The following is a 24,035-nucleotide window of genomic DNA, read 5'->3' as shown; positions in this document are numbered from 1 at the left end:
TCACACAGAAGTCCAAAGTTGCTGCGAGCTGCAGATTGGGCTAGAGATTGGTGTGAATAACGGCAAATTTTGCCAATTTTGCCCTCATTATCAAGTTCCTTATGGATGAAGTAAAATCCTTTTCTGCACATCTAACATTCATCTGCTATTTCATTATTTTGAGACCTGATAGCTTCATGAAAAACTACAGTGCTCTCACTTCTCATACAGTCTGCTCTCAAAGTAAAAGAAAAAGCTTTCACAAATTCAGCATGGTGAAGCATTTTAATGATTTAACTGATAAATCTTTTATTCTGAATATATTTGCACAAGAATAAAGTAACACAACATTTCTAAGATTATAAACTTTTTTTAAACAATATTGTACAAATTTATACAAAATTTCTTTCAGGCTTGTCAGGTTCCACAAAACGTTCAGAAAGCACAAGAAGACCATAAATAAAACAATCCATTAAAGCAGGACCTGGACACTCTGCACTATGGTCAACAACAGCACGATTCCCTTCATTCACATTGTAAGACAGCTTTGCAATTTGCAACCCAGTAAGGCTACAGGGCTAGATGATTTTTGGAAAAAAAAGCTACTTAAACCTCATATAAACACGCACAAACAGCAGCACTGCTCTTCACCAATTCATCTAACAGCATAAGCTTGAAAGAAAAATCAACATCAAATTGTACATGTAAAAGGGTCTTCAAAAATTCACAGTTCAAGCATAACTAAAGCTGTTTCATTGAAAATGTGTTCAAAACCAAACTGTCTACGAACTGGCTAAGTTGTGGATGCAACAATTCTGTTTTAATTTCTTGCAATGAATCTGAAATCTTGATTTTTTAAAAATCAATTATTAGACTAGAGTGTCATGTTTTCCTATTCACAGTTCTGGCAATGTAATCTCAAATTTGTGAATCAATATTTATTATGCATTATGCTTCTTCCTCTGTTTACCATGTGGCAGTGAGAAATGAAAACAAAAAGGATATTGAATGATACTACCAAAATAGTTAAATTGTGATCAGTGTCCTGTTTAACCATCAATTGAAGAATGTATGCTCAGAAACATAGAAAATATACAGCACATTACAGGCCCTTTGGCCTACAAAGCAGTGCTGAAAATGTCCTTACCTTAGAACTACCTAGGCTTTACCCATAACCCTCTATTTTTCTAAGCTCCATGTAGCCATCCAGGAGTCCCTTAAAAGACCCTATCGTTTCCACCTCCACCACTGTTGCCGGCAGCCTATTCTACACACTCACCACTCTGCGTAAAAAACTTACCCCTGACATCTCCTCTGTACCTACTTCCAAGCACCTTAAAACTATGACCTCTCGTGCTAACCATTTCAGCCCTGGGGAAAAGCCTCTGACACGATCAATGCCTCTCATTATCTTGTACACCTCTATCAAGTCACCTCTCATCCTCTGTCGCACCAAGGAGAAAAGGCCGAGTTCACTCAACCTATTCTCATAAGGCATGCTCCCCAACCCAGGCAACATCCTTGTAAATCTCCTCTGCACCCTTTCTATGGTTTCAACATCCTTCCTATAGTGAGGTGACCAGAACTGAGCAAGTACTCCAAGTAGGGTCTGACCAGCTATATAATGTTATATAGCTGTAACATTACCTCTCGGCTCTTAAACTCAGTTCACACTTCTGCTAAACCGAGGGATTTAGTCAATTCTTTGAGCGAATACAAACTTTGTCAATTCAGTTTATTGGGATAAGCTAAATGAATAATTTCATTAACTAAAAAAATTCAGCTCAAAAGAGAGACGTCAGAGTGGAGAGCCCATTAGTGTTTAAAGAAATGCTTATGAGAAGAGTAGAAAAATCTTAATACTGTCAAAATATGCCCTTTGTTTAATATTTGGTTTATTTCTACAGAATAGCCAATAGGGGAGCTCAATCTTGCTAATACTTAAGAAGGAGAAACGATCACATTTAGGAATCTATAAACCATTTAAGGTAACAAGATATGGTCAAATTGCAAGATCATACTCTGAGCCTTCATCTATTCACTAAAGAGTTTGGAGAAACAAAAGAGACATCAGAAGTTGGAATCTGGAGCAAAATAGAAACTGCTCAAGGAAATTAATGGAACAAGCAGTAGCTCTGAATGCAAAGATTGGGTCATGACCTATAGTTCGTTTATTTGTTCACTTAAGAGTTATGAAACATTACCAATATTTGGGAAAAGGACCCATTAATCCAAAATACTGGATGAAGACAGCTCTGTCAACATTGTCACAGGCTTACTGAAAACTGTATACAAAGTGCTACTCACTAATCTACTAAATGAACTTCGGTAGGATTGGAAAACTATTTCTAGATAAACTAGGGAAATCTTACAAAGATAAAGGGCTTCTCTAAATAGAGTGTGTGCAGCAAAAATTACAGGTGGAATCTTCAGCACCCTGTGTTAGGTTGGCTGCCTTCCATATCTATATCAACGACCTGTATGAGGTTATTTGGGGGAACTGTTCATGTGTTCGTGGTTGGGGAAAACTTTAGGCAAATGCTGGAGCCTTGAATACAAAATAATATTGCTTCAGTGAGACTTAAATATGGTAGGGAGATGGCCATGGTGACAATGAATTACTGGACCCAGTACCAGGGCTCTGAGCTGCTTAATAATGTTACAATACATGTTAGTAATAAGTTCTCAACTGCTGCTGTGGGGCAATGATGCAGACAAAAATGAAAAATGAAACATGGTTTTTCATCTCAAGTGATCCAATATGAATAATATTTTCACAAAAATAAATTGAAATGTCAAAACAAGTCTGCTATTGCACTTGATAAGAAGGGAAATTTAATTCTGAAAAGAAACTCCAAGAAATGTAAATTGGTCTATTTCCAAAAATGTGCCATGTACTTTGACTCATCTAGAGGGAATGTAAACAAACTAGCAAGGCCCACTTTAACCTCTAAAACTGGGAGCAGGAGAAACAAGAAATGGGCACTTTCTAAGGAATCTTGCTCATCACATAGAATGCTCTGATAACCCAAGCCTTTGTTATTGCCAGTGAAACCCATCTGATGAAACTGGATCCACGGTATACGTGGAAGCTTATCATTCTAACAGAGAATGCCAAAATGAATTGAACTCTTAAAATAAAAGGGGATTCAAAGAAAAAAAGTTATAAAGAATGAATCCAGCATTGTGGAATAAATTCTTGTCATTGGCAAAGGGGAAGGAGCAAAATCTGACTTCATCCTCATTTTACATTCATATGAGGGAAATCAGAGTCAAACTTTGAAATTCTTAAGCTAAAACAAACAGGAATTACACAATTGCTTCATTTTCACTTTACAGGAGGAACATTTGATGAAATAAATGTTTTGAGGAACACCTATTCCAAATTCATATATGGAATTCATTCATCTGCCATTGATACGAGGTCTGACCTATGTAGTCTGAATGCCAGTATTAACTTGTTTCCTTGTTCAAGAAGACAATCGGATTTTAATTAGAGAACTGGTCACTTTCTGCAAAGCTGGATTGTCAGGAAATGAGAAACAGTTAAGGAACATCAGCATCAGACAGTAACTACGGAAGGGAACAGCTTGCTAATGCCATTCTGAGGGGCTGTATGCAGCACAAGAATAAAACAAGAACTTTGCCAAAATCAGCATCTTATGAAAACCCTGCTTATCTGAATAAATTAGTAAAATATAATAAAGAGCAACCAGGAACATGGAGTACTCAAAGTAAACAACACCCATGATTAGAATTAAACCAAATAAAAGACGATAATTTTTTTTAAAAATTAAAAATTTATACATCTCAAGAGGAACCTTTTCTGCACAGATTAACTTGAGTGGAATAACTTACCTTGCTAACACAGTCAAACTAAGCATATTAACATACACAAGCTTAGCCAAGGTCTATATTTGATTTTCAAATTAATGGTAATCACATTGATATTACTCACACCTTTATGTTAAGGCTTTCCTTTTATTGGCTGACACCAGATTAAAAGGGTTTAATAATATGCTAATCTTAACGTCACCATTAATTGAGATGCATGAAGTTTTACACCTCATGGTCTACCAGTAAGTGATTTGAATCAAAGACTGAAGAATTTATACATTCAAAGACTGCACAACTCATCTTTATCATCTTATATCATCTTGTCATACCTTTGCTACCTCTTCAAATTCCTTTACGCATCTTGCCGTGTTAAAACCAGCTATCCAGGAAAACTAGAATTGTGAAGGTAATCCAAATAATCCTTAATTTAACAAAATTTATAGGAATTATTTATTGGCACTGTGCCAAATTCTGCCAAACACTTACGTGCACTTTCTTTCAGAAATATCTCTTCCTGAACCTTCACTATGGAAACAAGTTATTAAAATAAAAAAAAGTTTTGAACTTGTGTATGCAGAACCTTCCATCATGATTAGCACTGTTCTCACTAAACTGTGCCACACTTCCATACGCATAGCCTTTGTTCCCAAGCTGCTGGAATTGGATGCAACTAGAAAAAGTTTATGAACTGTGAAAGAAATGTGAAATGTGAAAGATTTTATTTGCTGAAACCCACAATTAATAAGTAAAATCAAAAGTATATGATTCTTCAAATTTCATTCTAAATATTCATAGTTTGCCTGTTACAAATTTCAGGCGCAGTTTTCAGACCGTGTAAAAATTTCCAGTTCAGTGCAATGGTTGGATGTTGGTGATTGGCTACACTTTATGAAAGGAAATGGGGGATATTCTGTGGGCTAGTTGTATGTATGAGTTTTAGGGCAAAGTAGGTATAATTTAGAAAGTGATTCATAAACGCAGGTTGCCACAAAAAAAATTGCACTTCCTAGCAGATACTCTTTTGGTAGTTTCCGAATGATGTGCAGACTGTTTTAGCATCCTTTTCTGATTGTTAAAGAGTGTTAAAGGCAGTATTTCTGAACAAGGTTGTAGTTGCTAATGAGCTACAATTGCATAGCCAACTGATAGTTTCCTTGGGTATACTGCCTTTATATTCAAATTATAATAGTGCATGTTAATGAAGCCAACCCAAAGTACGGTAACTACTGACCTCTGTACAAAATCCCCAATATAAAGAACAATGCAGATAGATTTGATGAGACAATGTAACACAAACAAATATTAACCTAGTCTATTTTGGATCGAGCGAAAGCTGGTAATCAGTCTAGCTTTGGCTCTTGAGCAACATACACAGAAAGCTAGAGGAACTCAGCAAGTCAGACAGCATCTTGACTCTCTGGAACTGCAGTACTATGCGTCAGTTTGCTGCAGGTATCCGTTGCATTGATTTGGGAAGAAACATGAAATGGAATGGTATTACAGGGGATTATCATTCCTTGAAGCAGATGGTTAATACTACCAGTGATGGACGGAGGTCAGAATACTTGCCACTGAGTATGAGCTAAAAATATTAATTTAGTTTTGGTCTTTTCCAGGTTGACAAGGTGTAATGAGTGGTATGCCACAGGGAGCGTAGAAGGTTGAGGGGGGACTTGATAGAGGTATTTATAATTATGAGGGGGATAGATAGAGTTGACGTGGATAGGCTTTTTCCATTAAGAGTAGGGGAGATTCAAACAAGAAGACATGAGTTGAGAGTTAGGGGGCAAAAGTTTAAGGGGTAACACGGGAGGAACTTCTTTACTCAGAGAGTGGTAGCTGTGTGGAACGAGCTTCCAGTAGAAGTGGTAGAGGCAGGATCGGTTTTGTCATTTAAAGTAAAATTGGATAGGTATATGGACAGGAAAGGAATGGAGGGTTATGGGCTGAGTGTGGGCCAGTGGGACTAGGTGAGAGTAAGCGTTCGGCATGGACTAGAAGGGCTGAGATGGCCTGTTTCCGTGCTGTAATTGTTATATGGTTATATATGGATCAACTTTCAAGCTTCATCCCTTTTTCATTAAAAACTTGGACGAGAGCATCAATGGTTGCTAAGTTTGTTGATGACACAAAGGTTAGCATGAAAGAAAATGGCTGAGAAAATGTAAATCTATGAATGGATATAGGTGAGTGAACTGAGCTGGCAAAGGTCCGGCAAGTGGAGTATAAAGTGTGCAGCTGTAAAGTTGTCCAGTTTAGCAGGAAAATGTAAGAAAAAGTATATTATCTAAATAATAAGAGGTTAGACAGCCATGAGATGCAGGGGAACATGTGTGAATATGGGCATGCTTTACAAAAGGCTAGTATGGCAGGAAGAAATTAAGAAAGATACCTAATTAATTAAGAAGTTTTGATAAATGATCCTGGCCTGAAATGCCAGCAGTTTGTTCCCCTCCATAGATGCTGCCTGACTTGCTGAAATAATGAGGACACAGAGCAGTTCAGCATGGTACTGGCCCTTCAGCCCATCACATTGGGCCAACATTTTTCTTTCATTCACCATTAGTTCCTCTAGCATCATCTATTGTTAGGGGCAAATGGACAGAAAAAGTAAGTAGGTTTTCCTTCCGTTACTAGGGCATTGATGAGACCACATCAGGTGTACCGTGCATAGTGCTGGTCTCATTACTTAAGGGAAGGAGGAAACTTGTAGAGAGCAGTTCAGATATCTGGAATGGGTGAGCTGTCGAGTAAGGTTGGATACGATGGGTAACTCAATTGAAACAAAGATGCTGATCATCTAAAGCAGTTCAAAAGGAAGATACATTGAAAAGAGGAAATGTTTGAGAGACTGAGTGGACTACTTCTGCATCTAATTGTTTTATCAGTTGCAATATTCTCAAAGGCTTGATCTTTCAAGGTTAAAAGGACAGGAGCTAATATTATTCAAAAATTATGCATTCTGACGTGGAAAACTAGAGTACGGTTTAATGTAGTAATTAAAGATAATACAACCTATAAACTGGCCCAAGTATAAATATGTACTTATGTCGCCAATGTGACAACGGAATAAAAACGTTTGAAAGATGTCCAAAAATGATGGCTAAGAGGAAAAAGCCACACAATGTGAAAATATATATTTGAAGTATACATGTTCTGTGAATAGGAAAACAATAACTTTACCAAATTTGAATAATTCACAACCATTCAGGATCATTGCACGCAGCCCCATTTAAGTGCCTCACATCAGTAACGGACGACCCTTTTGTCTTCACAATTTAACTATACAATATCTGAAGTGAATTATACATTCACTCTGATCAGAGGATTATAGGAATCACAAATGCCTTTGCAATTGCTTTGAGGCAAGATCTCAGGCAAATATTGATTCAGATCCTTTGAATCAGACTCTTCATTGAATTCAATTAACTTGCAGGATCGCAGCTATCATAAGAAGACTTGAAAAACATTTACATATCAATCCAGCGCTTCAAGCAAGTAAATAAGAACAAAAGCTATATTCAAACCATTCTTTGCGATTAACGGTAGATGCATCTAATCCAATTTTCCCTGCAATAAATCATCGTGCTAGCCCCAGCCAACAAGCTGTAGAATTCAATACAATTGAATAATTAAGCATCCTTGTTTTATAATTCCACTCAATTTTGAAACTTAATCATCTATAGAAGATGAATAAAACCTAAAATAGTTAATTTGCTTTATAAAATCAGATGCGTTCGGGTTGGCAAAGAACAGTGTAAATGGTTTTCCTGATCTCTTTTAAATTATCTTTTGGCATTGGATATGTGAATTTGGGAGCTGAGGATATCCATCCTAAATGATGGTGAAATACTTCCTTTGCAGTTCCACTTGACTAATTTTCAGAACCCTAAATTGCTTTTGGCTCAGTGTTCAGGCCATAATTTACAGTTTAACTAATCTCCAGTATCTCTATGTAAGGTAATGAGTGGCCAAATTTGACGCTTCATCGAGAGTTTTAAAATTTTGAGTGAAGATTACAAAAAGTAATATTTCAAAATAATGAGAAATTAATATTATTTTTCAATTCTTATAATATGAATGAAATCATAATGTGAAACCAAGATTAATGAACTGGCTAGAATTTCTTTGATGTACAAAATTATCCATTTAAAGCGCCAAATTTTCATGGCTGCACATAGCTGGATGTTTTGATCTTACTGCCACCTGCAACCTCCTCATTTGTAAACTTTATCAGCAGCGTTGGCCAAATGGCAAAAAATAATCAACTCTGCTAAAGCAGCATTTTAATCAGAATATGACAGCATATGATCTCATATTTGTACCAATCAATTCAACAGGGATACCTGCATTAACCTCAGAGGGAGCTTCAAGACACAGCCTCAATATAACGGAAAGTAAATGCGAGGGTGAATCATTTGAGGATATTCATGTTTGCCTGTTAAGAGTGATTACAGAAAGGTGAGGTTATTTACTCAACCTATTAAAAACAGAATATGTTTCCAAAAGTGATAAATATTATTACTAGTTTTTTTTTATTTTACAGGCTGTTCGCATTATACTAGTGGCTCACTGGTGAATTAGGTACCTCGCTGTAAGTAACACCACCATTTGAACATACGGACAGTGGATAATACTGCCTGGACAGAGATACAAAATGTATATAAGTTATACTTGTTTTAGCTTTTGGGAGATCAAAGTCTGCCTGCAATTAGAATAGTTTCTGTAGTCCACTGGTTAACCCATTACCCTGACCGTGAGGTAATGGGCTGGTCACATGCCACTGTGACAATTTGATAAGTCCCAAATCTGACACAGAATTTAGCATGGCCTACCATCAGATCACTAAATATGGATGCTGTTGACTCAAAAAAAAATGCCATGGAAAAAGTTCCGGGTCATTTAAAAGGAAAGCAATAAAAGTAAAGTTAATGAAGTCCTCTGTTAATTTGATGTTGCAGCAAGAACTGCCAACAACTTAAAGCATGCAGGCAAAAGGGTCATAGTAAGTTGTGGACTGCTCTTAAAGGCTGCTGCCTCAGGCAAAGGCTCTGAACCATAGTGATTTTAACCAGCTGCACAGTAAAACTATCTTCCTCTTACCCAAAGTATATTAAATACTGTTCCTGTATAGAATTAACATTTTATTACTTACATACCATGAAATACTGAATCGCTCTTGCAAATATTTTACAGTAGACCTCTGTTTGAATGAAAATAGATGGCCCAGACAACCAAAAAGTTGCAATGATTTGCTGCCATCTTAGTTTTTTTTTTACTGATGCAGTTTAAATTCATTCTAAGTACTCATTATTTTAGGAAAGTTCTTCCTTTCCACATTCCCTGGATATCTGATGTTGACAGAGCAATCATTCCATTTTAATATAAATACATTGGAGTTATGACTAAAATGAGAAAAAAAATTACATAGAAGAACCTGTATATTCTCAATAAAGGCTCCACAATCATGAACTGTTAGTATTACCCCAAAGCTCTGTTCAACTTGAAGGCACAACCTTTTGTGTTTTGTTGTCATCATAATATCCAGGGTTGTTTAACTGCACCTTAATTGATTAGCAAATAAAATTTCTACCAGATTCTGTATGAAATCCCAAATTACACATCCTTATTTGACATGTCTGCTGTTTTAAATTTCCCTATAGAATTAAACATCTTCCATACATCAACCTTATCTATTTTTTAATAAATTCTAACTTCATTTGCTACATTCTAACTACGTTGGGAATTTTCCTGTAATTCAATTAAATGACTTGTATAACTCTTACTTCTGATATGTTGCAGACATTGGTCAGATAATCCAGCCCTCATCTTAATACTAGCCATTCAAAAATAAATGATATAAGTTTTGAAATGGCATTTGAGTATCATTCCCAATCTTCCAGCCTGTTCACTGCACTTTGAGAGGTATGTTTGACAATATTCAGTTGCTTTAAACAGTTAAATTACATCATATTACCTAAATTCCACATCAACAACATTTCACTCATTCAATCGCCCTTGTACACTAACTATACTCCAATATTAAAACAAAAAAAAGAGAAAATAGTAGCAGCATTTCATGCAAAAAAAGCATCAGTGTCCAAACTCAATTGCCACAATGACAGCTTTTTCATTCACAAGCCTTAGCACAATTTCTTGTGTGGGGTAGAACAATCATTATGCATTTGCTTCAGCAAACATGAAGGGCATCAAGCATAGAATTATGGCTTAATGATAGGGGAGAAGAGGGTAACAGGCATCCTTTGGTAACAGAATAGCAAACAATAACATAAGAGTATAAGCCATAGAATAATCAGTGGACTTTGGTGTTTGAAATGGTTGCAATTACTGCTTAGTATCCAACATGGTAATGTTTAAGATTTCTGATGTCTTTTGCCATTAGCACACATGATCATGTGTATATGTTATCACCCCATTTAAATTATGTTAAAATTAATTACAGGCAGCTAATATAAGCCATGAACTAAGAATACCCTTCATCCTATTTCAAGAAAGCTAAACAAAATATGAACCTGATGATAAGTAAATCTAGATATTTTTAAAATTATTTGTCTCTTTGTATAAATGCATTAACGTTCCCATAGGTTGCCTGGCAGGTTTCAGTACTGACAATCCAATTTGCTACCATTGTATGAATGTTACATTTCTTTTAAACTTGACAATGGAGCACCTTAACCATTCTTCATATGGAGAATCAACAATGAATCTTTCACACAGTGATACACCAGGATATGGACATGGTCAGTCTTCTACTGCCTGGGGACAAATGTTTCCCTGGTTTCATCCAAGGCTACGGAGAGGTGGGTCTAGAAAGCTGAGATGGGTGTTCGTTCTCTGCGGTCATGATGGATAAAGCCTGGCACTGCTTAGCAGCCAGAGCAGAACAAGCTGAAAGCCTATCACAGACCATAAGGATGGGCTCAGAGTAGAGCTCCCGCCACACTCAGAATCATCCTCCTGTTGCCAAGGGGGTGGGGAGGGGGGGGGGAGAAAAATATAAAATTAGTCACATTTCAATTTGTAGCAGCACTTGTCTTATTGATCTCTTAAGCTGAGGCAGCATTTACACACATTTCATTTTGCTTCGATTTTGGAGCATTTTAAAACATCTGTGAGTATTACTCTGACATTCAGCATTGTAGGAATTATGACGTGTATGTTTCTTTAATTAGAAGGATACACAACTCCATCTCTTGAAGGCAGTATCCAGCTTTGGCTGTCAGCACTGGCCAAATGTGAAATTATTGTCGCCAACAGCCAGAATCTTTAGTAGTATCAATGAAAGGTGACCATTTCCCCCATTAATCTGCAGTATTAACTTTATTTGAAACATATGATGAATTCACTGAAAATACTCAGATTTTGCCTTTTGACCACATATTCCTTTCATTCCATCTGACCACCACAAGGAAAATGCACACTTGTGTAGATAAGGGACTTAAAAATTCCTGTTCTCCTGACATGTGACAAACTTTCAATTCCCCTGGCATCCTATGCACTGTCTGAAAAATCATTTTGTCCTGCAAGCAATTGTGCAGGCCAATGTGCCATTCCCCATCAAACTGGTATCCACACTTAAGAAATAGCCTATGCATTAACTAAACATTTAGACTCTCAAACCAAAAATGAACTTACCAGTAGCAAACTTTGACCTTATTTTAAAAAGGGCAATTTCTGTTCAATTAAGTTTTATAATGAGACTTTGAAAGGGAGATTACCATTTACACAGAATAGACAAACTACAATGTCTCCCATATTTTACTGTTTATTTTACATTCCCCTGAGGAAGAGCAATTTCCTTTTTAATTACACAAACTACTCCAGTGAGGCATGAGCTTCATACTTCCTATCCTGGACAACACCTCGTCGCCCTGAAATAGCAGAAGTAATGTTCTGAGAAAATTAAACTGGGAAGTGTGCAGAAAAGATTAATCTTTTGATTTGTTCTCCTGTGCCAAGCTGACCATGTGAGCCACAGCTGGCAAAGAGGCAAAGAGTGTTATTAAAATGATGCCAATACAATTCCTCCATTTTTAATGTTGGTGGAGAGGGTGCTGCCTGTTTAGGCTGAGCTCTAATCAGACAGCCACAGGTTATTATATAAATCGGGTTCCCATGATTGCACAGTGGTGCAAGACTGTGATGATAAGTTGAACGCAAGGTGATTCTAGTAAAGATGGCAGTGCACATTTAAAGAATGCCTGAGATGTGGAGAAGTCTGAATTAGTTTATAGTGTTGGGTTGGTAGGAAATGGGAGTGGGATAGTTATTTCAGACCCAATAATTTCTGTGGGCCTGATCATTGTGGGAGACAATCAGGAGAGTCCCTCCCTACGTCACACATTTTACGCCTCGCACTGTAACCTGGCCAGAAAGGTTGAAGGTAGCAGGAAGACGAGCAGCGCCTGCAGTGATTACAACGTTACCTCACAGACAAGGCTTTATACCACATGGGAAGCGCAGGACCGACTTCGGTGCAGATTAAACTGTTCGGAGGATAATTCAACTTGGTCTCCAAGGTGACAATGACTCTGTATTTTTCATCCCAGGGAGGTTCTAGGCTGCAGCGGATGATGCATTTCTCAGCAGGTCTTCTTGCAGCACAACACTTTCATCTTCTTTATTGTGGACACTAGGACCCGGCAGACACAACAGATGTTGAAATCCCTTCAGATGACTGCGGGCAGCATGGCTCCAGAGTGATCCAGGCAGTGGAATTAGTGCTTGAACACTAATCCTGTGTGATCAGTGTGATCATCAGTGTGATCTTCACTGATAACATGATGCCGCTGTGCATGCTGGGAGCAGAGGCCTGGAGGGCTCTCCTTGTCCAATCGCCATTACCTGGCTTATCATTTTGTGTTCTTGAGGACGGGAAGTGAAAAGTATTGGGTTTACGGTTACTATTGTTAAACAACTGCCGCAATGATAGCTTCAGTTAATTCAGCTACCAATTCTATACCCTTCCAGCTGCCCCTATCCATTGATTTCTGCAGGACGGAATAGGAGGGTAGAAGTAGGCAGCAAATTCAATGGAATTCATTTCAGCTTCAAAACTGGTAAGGAAGCTACATTAAGCGGATCCAACTTTAAGGGTTGCTCATTATACTATCAAAAAAGGTGCAGGTGCCTACAGACACAAACTCAACATTTTAGGCACAGCTTCTTCCCCTCTGCCACCAGATTTCTGAACAGAAAATTAATCAACCTATGAATACTACCTCACTATTTTTGTCCTCTTTGTTCATTAATTGAAATATTTAAATAAATATTTCTTATTGTAATTTATAGCATTTATATGCCTTGCACAGTACTGCTGGCACAAAAAGAACAAATTTCATGACGTATGTCAATGATATTAAACCTGATTCTGAGACTGGATATTAAGCACATCCCACTGATACAAAGCATTAATCAGAATCAGAATCAGGTTTATTATCACCGGCATGTGTTGTGAGATTTGTTAACTTAACAGCAGCAGTTAAATGCAATACATAATGTAGAAGAAAAAAAACACAAAGTAAAATAACAATATTAATAAATAAATAGATTACAGTAGGTAGGTAGGTCTCCGTTAGTCTCGATAGACCATGGATTTGTGCCTTTGGAAGGTTTCCAGGGTGCAAGCCTGGGCAGGGTTTTTTTAATGGAAGACCGGCAATTGCCCAAGCTGCAGGTTTCCCCTCTCCACGCCATCGATATTGTCCAAGGATAGGGCATTAGGACCCATACAGCTTGGCACTGGTGTCGTCGCAGAGCAATGTGTGGTTAAGTGCCTTGCTCAAGGACACACATGCAGACTCAGCCAAGGCTCGAACTAGTGACCTTCAGATCACTAGACGAACGCCTTAATCACTTGGCCATGCGCCAACTCAATTACTGTATACATATTTTGATTAAAAATCATGCAAAAAAACAAATAATATATATTTTTAAAAAGTGAGGTAGTGTCCAAGGGTTCAATGTCCATTTAGGAATCTGATGGCAGAGGGGAAGAAGCTGTTCCTGAATCGCTGAATGGCTGAGGTACAAACTATGAAATCACAGGCTAGGGAAAACTGTGATCCAGTAGTATGTGCTGGTCTGACCTTTGTTTGGACACGGTTTCAAGCTCTGATCAGAGAGAAGCAAAGAAGATTTTCAATTAAAAATCAATTTAGAACTGTCATCACCTCAACAATAGTCAACCATTGCAGAAAGAGTAATAAAAAAATCTCCGCAATTATTTAGAAAATAATTTGACGCAAGTTTGGATGCCAAGACAAATTAAATAACTGTCTTCATTTGTAACACTGAATCTATTTCACACTCTTAACAAGAGAAAGGAACGCATTTATATTGAAATAAAATGTGATAAAGTGCTGCCTAACCTTAAAAGGAAATCATTCATTCCATTTTATCTCAGCAGAATCTAGCACTTTAACATTATAGGTATCAGAACGTAAAGAAATTGTTATCACAAAAGTCAAACAGTTTAAAAAGTAAAATGTAATTCAAGGAAGTCAAATCAATACTACTGTTTGGTAAGTTCTTAATCATTTAGATCTGCTATTAAACTGTGATTCTTTTGTCCTAAGCTTTCTATCAGAGGGCCTCAAGTTCCACTTTATGGACTCTTGATTGCTGCCCTCTGCCCAAAACACACAGTATAAATAGTCTGAGTTTCCTGTCTGCGCATGCATCAAGATTCTAATCCTCAACTTAGTTATTCAGTTTAGCTGCAAACAGAGTAGACTGGATGATTTATACTTCCTGGAAATGCCAGCAGTGAGAGCCTCATTCCAGAATGGTTAAAACAACTATTCTAACACTCACTTCTGCTGCGAGGCATCCATCCGTGATACTGGCTCAGGGTTTACTTCTCCTTTAGTACACCCTGATGAGCTGGGCATGCCCCAAAGACAGCCTATTTGCAACAAATTTATATTTCTTTGACTGAATTTATCAGCCCTCTGACAGATTCCATAAAACCCACAGCCATGCTGGTCTTGACCTATCACCGGCATTCTCTCTATCCTATCCATAATAGATCCACTTCTCCCCCATCCTCACCCTGGAAAAGGGGAGAGTGATGAGATTTAGAAGGGAAGGGTATTGCTTACAATGGCGTTTAATGGCTACATTGTATAAATGCTCATAAAATTTTAAAAAATGCAGTTACCTACTCTTTTGAAAACCTCATACTGACCATAATCTAATTTCCATCACAAACCTGCATCATCTATGCTTTTAATTTTATGTCAATAGTTTGTGATTTATTTGTACATAACTAATATTTGCTATATTTTTATCTACTAGAACAAAGTATGAAGCCTATGAAAATAAATTCAAATATATCAATGAAGAATACAGGAATAACCTACAAGCAGTTACTTGTTTTAAGAGGAACTCAAAATTGTTAACTCAATGAAAATTCATTCTAGTTCAGAAAGGAAACTTAGTTGTAAAAACTTGCTTTGCAAAGTATCACATGAGAGTACGTTCGCTCTGGACCACAATTACTCGTAGGGAGTTAGTTTCATGTTAATATCACACCTAAGAAGGAAACTAAAGAACAAAATCCAGTGAAAGTAACTGACCCTCCACACATCAAAACTTGCAGTAAAATGAAGAGAGGAGCTGACACCACGGCAGAGGCACGACTCGTTGTGCATATAGGCTCATCCTATTAACAACGGGCAAAGTAGCAAGAAGGAAAAAAAGGGAACACAAAAAAAAAAGACATAACAAGATGAGTTCATGCATTTTTTTTGCTGGCTGCCGGCAGAGTTAATGTGAGCATCCACCTAGAGCAGAAAGTCACAGTGTAAATCACAAAACAGAAAATACCCCACTATTGACAAATTAAAAACACACACAATCACACGTCATCAGCAAAGACATCAAGCTTGCGAGCAAGTGTTACTGTACTTTCAGGCACTGGGTTTATTGGGAAGCACTTAAGCTACCTTTGTCGTCAAAAGAGATGAGGAATATTTGGACCTTCAGCTAATTGAACCTGAGCTTATGCATAATGTGGATTTGTTTTGGTGACTAAATCCCCAAACATTTATGATGAAAGGTAACTCAGTGGCACTTTGTTTAATTGGATTTGTGAACTTCATCCTGAGGTAGCTGTACCTCATTTAGGATCTAAACAATTACATTTTCACTTAGCATATAAACGATCATTGCTACTTTCAACTCAAAGAAAGAAGATGCAGCTGTTAGGGACTTTTAAGAATGTTTAGATAGGTACTGAACGTGATGGGAATGGAAGGATATGACAGCAGAAGACATTAATTTAGGTGGCTATTCGACTATCAATTTAATTGCGCGGGCACAACATCGTGAACCGAAAGCCCTGTTCCTATGCTGTACTGTTCTATGTGCTACGTTCTATACAATTCCTAAATTGTATGCGTAAAAACCACTATACAGGTATTGTAGAGTTAGAAAATTCACAACAAAGCAGAAATCATTTCAAAATACATATGTGAGCAGGTTGGACCTCATTTTTGGCATTGTCTCAGGAAGGCAACAGAGAGACAGCTCAAATTTTTGTTGTTCCTTGTTTAAGAGAGTATTGGAACCTTGATTGTTGAGGATGCTGTCTGCTAAAGATGTAGCTCACACAAAGAGGTGAAACAAACACAGAGAGTTGAAGGAACTCAGGTTAGGCTGCAGCTATGGAGGGAGATAAACAGTCCACATTTCAGGCTGAGACCCCCTCATCAGTACTTGACTCAAAAAAGACAACTACTCATTTCCCTCAACAGATGCTGTCTGGTCTGCTGAGTTCCTCCAGCACTTTGCGCGTGCTGCTTGAGATCTCCAGCATCTGCAGAATCTTCTGTAACACCATGAGGTGCCCAGAGTAACAATAATCACAAAAGGAATTAAAGGGAAAGTTGGAAATATAGTCCTTCATACTCAGAATATTTATCATTGTCATAAATGCTTTCTGGACATGGATTCAATATATATAATTTTTTTAAAAGAGGGCAGATTTCTTTTGCTTAAAATGTTCTACAATGTGAGATCCTACTGATACTTTCAGAGCCTTCAGATTACTGACTTCAATTACTGACCTTCCTAAATTGAATTCAGAGCAGAGATAGAACCATTTGTCATTTGATAGGCATTCTTCTGCTGGAGAGTTTTATGATATTATAGAGACAATCCATACAGGAAAATTTAAGCTCCATGCACCAGAGACTAAAGTCCAGTCAGAATTCACCAGATTTTTTTTGCCTGAAAGTAAAGTATTTGAAGAAAGGATATCGAAAGCTGCAGTTAATTTTATGTTAACATTCCAAAAGAGTTATGATTATGTTATCAAAGTAAAGAAACTATGGTCCAGAGCAATGTCACATTTGTGCAAGGTTGCTGTCTGGACATATCCTTGCCACATGCTACTTCTACAAGTAGCCAATAGCAATACTTCCTGATACTCATTCACCGCACTCTCGTCTCTGTGAATCCAAACCTTGCATACTTACATGCTCATCAGAATCAAAGCATACGTCGGGACCTTTCCTATGTCTGGGATTCTGAGCTAACAGGCAAGGGTCTGGTCCGTCAGCTGCAAAGTGCAATTAAGGAGGAGACACTGCATAAGAGATGCCAAAATACATTTTGTTGTTGCTTACTTTATTATTCCCACTTGAATTCATTTTGTCGGCTGTGAATTGTGTGGACATTTTTATTCGGTTTAGTGAGGGACTGAATCCTCAAAAGGCAAACTGGTGAAGAGGGCAAGATTGCCTGTATTCCCGCAAAATTTCACAACTTTTCAATGCAAATGCGATGTTTTGCTGAACTTCTCTTAGCTCAGCAAGAGTTTTACAGGGAAAACAAATAAACTAAGTACAAAACAAAATTTCTAGAAACTTCAGCAACCGGGCAGTTAAGGATCTTACACAGAGATGAACAGTAGAACGAACATCCAAGTAACCTGGGAGGAGTTCATTTTTGCAGGATAAGTATTCATGCTGCCAAATGAAGCACATCTTAAATGTTACCCAGAATTTCACCATTAGATTTTACCTACCGGGTAAATTCTTTACATAGCAAGCCTGAGTGAAAACTTTCAACAGAAGGACTTAGTGGCTGACCACCACCTTCTCAAGGGCAATGAGACATGGCTAATAAATGCAGGACTTGGCAACAACTCTACAAGCAAAGAGAGATTCCACATAAAATTTTAAATTATAAGCCAATTGGGCCAGAAACAATGTTGTGATAATCAGTAAATATTTGAGATATTCTAGCAAACTGGACAAGAAATGGCATTCCCAAGATACTGACATAATATATAGGCAACCACAAAGCCTAACTGCAGACTTACGAGTGATCTGTGGTTGCTGAACAACCAGAAAATACAGCCAATTATCAAATTTTTAAAATCTGCACAAAAATAACCTCCTATATGTGATTTTATATGATATTAACTGAACACTTGGAATTCAGATTTCAGAGGCAATGGAATTGACATTCTGGTGGAGCGCCTATGTGGTAACAACCTCCAAAAGATCTTTTCAAATGCTGCATTGGAGCATTCTCAATAATACAAAATATGCAGGTACTGAGGTGAAGGCATGGACACAGACTGAAGCCGTGACCTAACTTACAGTGCCGGGGTTGATGTAATCGTACACAATACTAAAATTTTCTTCTAAGGATCGAACAACATGTCCTTTGTGTTCTCTGTCTATGCTGCCGCTCCGTAATTAAAAGCCTCAATGCTGACAACCACTCAGAAATTACAACAAGCTGTGCCAACACAGCAAATAAAGACCGCGATCCCCCCAGTTCCAGTGACCTGGGGTCAGTCCTGACTTCCACTGTTGGCTTTGTGGAGTTTGCAGGTTCTCACAGAGACCACATGGGTTTCTGAAAGGTGTGCTGAGTTCTCACACATCCCTAAGAGGACCTGGTAGGATAATCGGCTATCATTAACCAACCCACCATGTTGGTAAACGACAAATATTTCCAGAGATATAGGCAAATAAGTGGGCTGGGAGATGCATGGGAAGAAGATTGATATTATTGCCCTGATATGGGCACAATGGGTTGAGTTGTCTCCTGCCGTGTCATTTCACAATGAGTTCGTGGCCACATACTCAGATGAAGTATGTTGGACTATCAAATGGTAACTATACGAAGGGTGATTGAAAAGTTCATGGCCTAAGGTAGGAGTCAATTTTAGAAAACCTAGCACATTTATTTTTCCTACATTTACGCACTTAGTCCAGCGGTCGTGGAGCATACGGATCCCTTCTTTGTAGAAGTCGGCATCTTGGACCTGCAGAAGTGGTCCACAGCATGGGGTGATTGATAAGTTTGTGACCTAAGGTAGAAAGAGATATTAATTTCAAATTTTGTGCATAATCACTCAGAGTTGAGCTCTACGTGCATATAGTGAGAGCTGTATAAATCAGCTACCTTAGGCCACAAACTTATCAATCACCCCTGCTGTGGACCACCTGGAGGTCCAAGACGCTCTCGTTACGTGCACGTACAGCTCAACTCTTTGAGTGATTATGCAGAAAGTTTGAAGTTAATAACTCATCTCCTTCTACCTTAAGCTATGAACTTATCAATCATCCCATGCTTTGGACCACTTCTACAAAGAAGGGATCTGTAAGCTCCACGACCGCTGGACTAAGTGTGTACATGTAGGAGGGGACTATGTTGAAAAATAAATGTGCTAGGTTTTCTAAAATTGACCTTAGGCCACGAATTTATCAATCACCCCTTGTAGCTCAACAGATAGAAACATTGTGGCATTGTACGGTGGAGGTGCAAATAAGAGGTATCCATACTTTATAGTACTTGAAGCTGAAACACATAAAAGGTTTGTAGATACAGTCACCTTTAAATACCCAAAGGATATTTTCAAGACCAGAGACAAACAATCCAAAATATATTTTAAAAGATCATTTAGCCTGAAAATTAGCTACAGAAAACGGAGCTCAGTTGTTGAAATAAATGCCAGGGAAAGTCTATTACCTGACATAAGTTTCGAGCAAGTATAGGTTGTTAGGGCATATTCTGGAGTTTGGGTATATAGCGTATATTAATTTCACCAGGAACCAATCTTCAGACCTGAACGTGAGTTGTAGGTTAAATTTGAAATGCAGCCCTGAACAATATTTTTTTTCTCTAGTGTTGATTGCAAACCAGACAATTCTGATTAACAATCACTTTGGGTTTATGGAGTATTGGTGTGAAGGAGGAGGTGTGTGAAAACTGTATGTAAATCTAAAGCAGCACTGTTGATACATTGTAGCTATAGAATTGTCCTGCCGGTACCTTTGATCTTTAGCATATAAAATGTCATGTAATATTGGGTCGAGCAGGCCTCTGCTTCCAAGAGTGTCTCAATATGAATCCTGCTTATTTTTGTTGAAAATACTTCTATATCCTTGACACTCAAAGCAACTGCGCAGGTTGACGCTGTGGTTAGGAAGGCAGACGGTGTATTGGCCTTCATCAATCGTGGAATTGAATTTAGGAGCTGAGAGGTAATGTTGCAGCTATATAGGACCCTGGTCAGACCCCACTTGGAGTACTGTGCTCAGTTCTGGTCACCTCACTATAGAAAGGATTTGGAAGCCATAGAAAGGGTGCAGAGGAGATTTACAAGGATGTTGCCTGGATTGGAGAGCATGCCTTATGAAAACAGGTTAAGTGAACTCGGTCTTTTCTCCTTGGAGCGATGGAGGATGAGAGGTGACCTGATAGAGGTGTATAAGATGATGAGAGGCATTGATCGTGTGGATAGTCAGAGGCTTTTTCTCAGGGCTGAAATGGTTGCCACAAGAGGACACAGGTTTTAGGTGCTGGGGAGTAGGTACAGAGGAGATGTCAGGGGTATGTTTTTTTACTCAGAGAGTGGTGAGTGTGTGGAATGGGCTGCCAGCCGGAGGCGGATACAATAGGGTCTTCTAAGAGACTTTTAGATAGGTACATGGAGCTTAGAAAAATAGGGGGCTATGGGGAAGTCCAGTAATTTTTAAAGTAGGGACACGTTTGGCCAACTTTGTGGGCCGAAGGGCCTGGAAAGTGCTGTAGATTTTCTAAGTTTCTATGACACAGCTTCAGTCTCTCTCCAGTGAGTTTGCTCACATCACAACAGAAGTTGAATGGGGGAAAAAAGCATTTAAAATCTTTACAGGTTTCCATAAAGAAGAGTGAGAATGCTGTTGTTCTGATGAATGTTGTAGGCATGTTATGTTGGTGCTGGGATGTGCTGTGACACTTGTGGGCTGCTCCCAGCATACCTTTAGGCTGTGTCAGATGTTAATACAAACGATGCATTTCACTGTATTTCTCGATGTACACGTGAGAAATAAATTAACCTGAATCACAACAGGAATTTGGTACTTGTTGGAGAAGCACTGAAAGCTACTCAACTAACGTCATAAATTAGAGGTTTCCTTTCTTTGTCTGTGTATGGAACCACAAGGTGATCGAAGGCCAGCACAATTTCAGATTAGACCCACTTGTAGTTTTTACTAGTAACTGTACATTTCAATCAACCTGATACCAAATTCCTCAGAGGATCTTGTTAGGCATCCGTTAGTCTCGTGAGACCACAGACTTGCGCCTTGGAAGGTTTCCAGGGTGTAGGCCTGGGCAGGGTTGTATGGAAGACCGGCAGTTGCCCAAGCTGCAAGCCTTCCCCTCTCCACACCACCGATGTTGTCCAAGGGAAGGGCACTAGGACCCAAACAGCTTGGCACCGGTGTCTTCGCAGAGCAATGTGTTGTTAAGTGTCTTGCTCAAGGACACAACACGCTACCTCAGCTGAGGCTCGAACCAGTGACCTTCAGATCACTAGACCGATGCCTTATCCACTAGGCCACGCGCCAACACGAGAGGATCAGAGGCATTAAAGCTCCTGATGATGAGCGATTCCATCCCATCTTACACTACTGAATTGCTGATTTTTGTATCACCTACAATCTTAAGGTACATTTACATTGACATCCAAGTCAGTTAGAATGGAGGATACACTTTTGCTCTGCTTGCATTAGAGGCTTTGAGTCACAGGACTGACATGTATGCTTGCTCTCCACCAGTATGAACACAAGGTTTGTATTGGAGAGTTTCTCCGCATGGTAAAGCCTAAAAAGGTAAACAGAAAAATCGATTTATTGTTAGTAGAAGCAAGAACTGGAATTATTTTTGAATAAAAATACATTGATAATGAATGATAATCAAAGGGGAAAGATGTGTATCAATTCCGTGTGATTTCTGAACAAAGGATAATCTATTATCATAGCCTTTTAGAATATTCTTATATTAACATCAAATATGTTGTTAATTGCCTCAAAATGGATTATAGAGAGCAGTAAAGCAAATAAAGGCAATAAAAAATTGGAGAATTGACAAGATGAAAATTTGTTGCCACCATTCATTCATTGCTGTAGGATTATCTTTCCAGAATATTCCCTCTCCACTTTGAGCAGCTATCGGCCAAATATTTTCAGGAATCTTTAGGGATGTTGCATTTCTTCAAGAAAATTTCATGCACATCCTTTTCTCTTTTTCCCAGTAGCACATGACATGATAGCCTGGGCTTGATCCTGACCTCAGGTGTTCCCTGTGCTCCCAAACTGCGAGCACGAGGATGTGTTGATTGGCAAGTTAATTGCTCCTCCGAATTACCCCTACTACAGGTGAATTGGTATAGGGTGCGGGGGTTTGTACTGGGAATAGATGGGACAAGAGCTTACAGGGTTATAAGAAAATTGGATTGTTGTGAATGTTCCTCGGTGTTATCATTTCAGGGGATCTATCCTGGGCCCAGCACGCAAGTGCCATTACACAGAAAGCACAGCACTGCTTCTGCTTGCTTAGAAATCCGTGAAGGCTCATCATGACATCTCAAAATCTGATCAATTTCTATAGATGTGTAGTGTACAGTATATTGACCGGTTGCGTCACAGCCTGGTACGGAAACACCGATTTTCTTGAATGGAAAATCCTACAAAAAGTAGTGGATATGGCTGAGACCATTTTGGTTAAACCCCCCCCATTGAACACATCTACTTTACGCGCTGTCACATGAAAGCAGCATCTATCAACAAGAACCTTCACCACCCAGGTCATGCTCGCTTCTCACTGCTGCCATCAGGAAGAAGGTACAGGGCCTCAGGACCCTCACCACCAGGTTCAGGAATGGTTATTACCCCTCAAGCATCAGGTTCTTGAACCAGAGAACTTAACTTCACTAAACTTCACTTCAATGGACTGTTCCCACAACCTATGGCCTCACTTTCAAGGACTCTTCATCTCATGTTCCCGATATTGATTATTTTTTTCTCTTTTGTATTTGCAAAGTGTGTTGTCTTTTGCACGTTGGTTATTTGTTGATCCAGTCAGGCATGGTTTTTAAATGATTCTATTATGCTTCTTGGATTTACTGTGCTTGCCTGCAAGAAAATGAATCTCAGGGTTGTAATACAGTGATATATATGTATTATGGTAATAAATTCACTTTGAATGTTGAATTTTGTTCTGGAATGGACTTGTTCTATCGAATGGCCTCTGCCCACTTTGTAAGGAACTTCCTCCCATCACATAGTCTGGATCAGAATGTCTATTTCTGGAGCTCAGCGTCAGGCAAACAACGTGGCCTGGCCAACATAACTGACTAGAGGGCCTGAGTTATAGGGAGACATTGGTCACGTTGGAACATTATTCCCTGGAGTGCAGGATGAGGGGGAACCACGTAGAAGTCGATAAAAAACCACAAGGAGTGTGGATAAAGTGGATGGTCATACTCTTTTCCCTAGGGTTGAGGAATCCAGAACTAGGGAGCACAGATAGAGGATTAGAGGGGAGAGATTTAAAAGAGACCCGAGAGGTCTCTTCTGAGGGTACTGAGTACCTGGAATGAGCCGCCTGAGGATGTGGTCGAAGTTTGCATTTATGAGATATTTGGATAGGTACTTGAAGGGGAGAGACTTGGAGGGTTATGGGCCAATTGTGGGCAACTGTGCCTAGTAGGGAGATTGCCATGGTCAACATGGACTATTTGAGCCAAAGGGCCTGTTTCTGTGCTGTGTTATCCTGTGACTTCAATAACGGAGGGTATCCAGGGCATCAATATAGGGGATGTTGACCTGGGAGATGATGTTGATATTGGTCCCCTTATCCTTCCAACGAATTGGAGGGTTTTTAAAGAGAGAGCATTGGTACTTTTT

At 38.8% G+C, this 24,035-nt stretch overlaps 1 protein-coding gene across 5 annotated transcripts in view; it reads right to left on the bottom strand.

The window, feature by feature from the left end:
• Nucleotides 1-250: 250 nt before the first annotated feature.
• The window catches only part of LOC140738775 (voltage-dependent calcium channel subunit alpha-2/delta-1-like), a 715,977-nt gene continuing 692,192 nt past the window's right edge, over nt 251-24,035 (bottom strand). For 3 of the 5 annotated variants that reach the window (XM_073066574.1, XM_073066576.1, XM_073066577.1), the window contains 4 exons: nt 21,839-21,951; nt 17,319-17,401; nt 15,417-15,502; nt 251-10,794 (listed from right to left, as the gene is read on the bottom strand). In XM_073066574.1, coding sequence (XP_072922675.1) covers nt 10,758-10,794; nt 15,417-15,502; nt 17,319-17,401; nt 21,839-21,951 — 319 coding nt within the window. In that variant the 3' untranslated portion in view covers nt 251-10,757. The remainder of the gene's footprint in view (nt 10,795-15,416; nt 15,503-17,318; nt 17,402-21,838; nt 21,952-24,035) is intronic. The other 2 variants (XM_073066575.1, XM_073066578.1) reach the window with 1 other exon arrangement.

This window comes from Hemitrygon akajei, chromosome 14 (assembly GCF_048418815.1).
Source record: "Hemitrygon akajei chromosome 14, sHemAka1.3, whole genome shotgun sequence".
NCBI classification, from domain to species: Eukaryota; Metazoa; Chordata; class Chondrichthyes; order Myliobatiformes; family Dasyatidae; genus Hemitrygon; species Hemitrygon akajei.
Note: the sequence above shows the minus strand (reverse complement) of the source record. Positions and strands in the feature narration are given on the sequence as shown.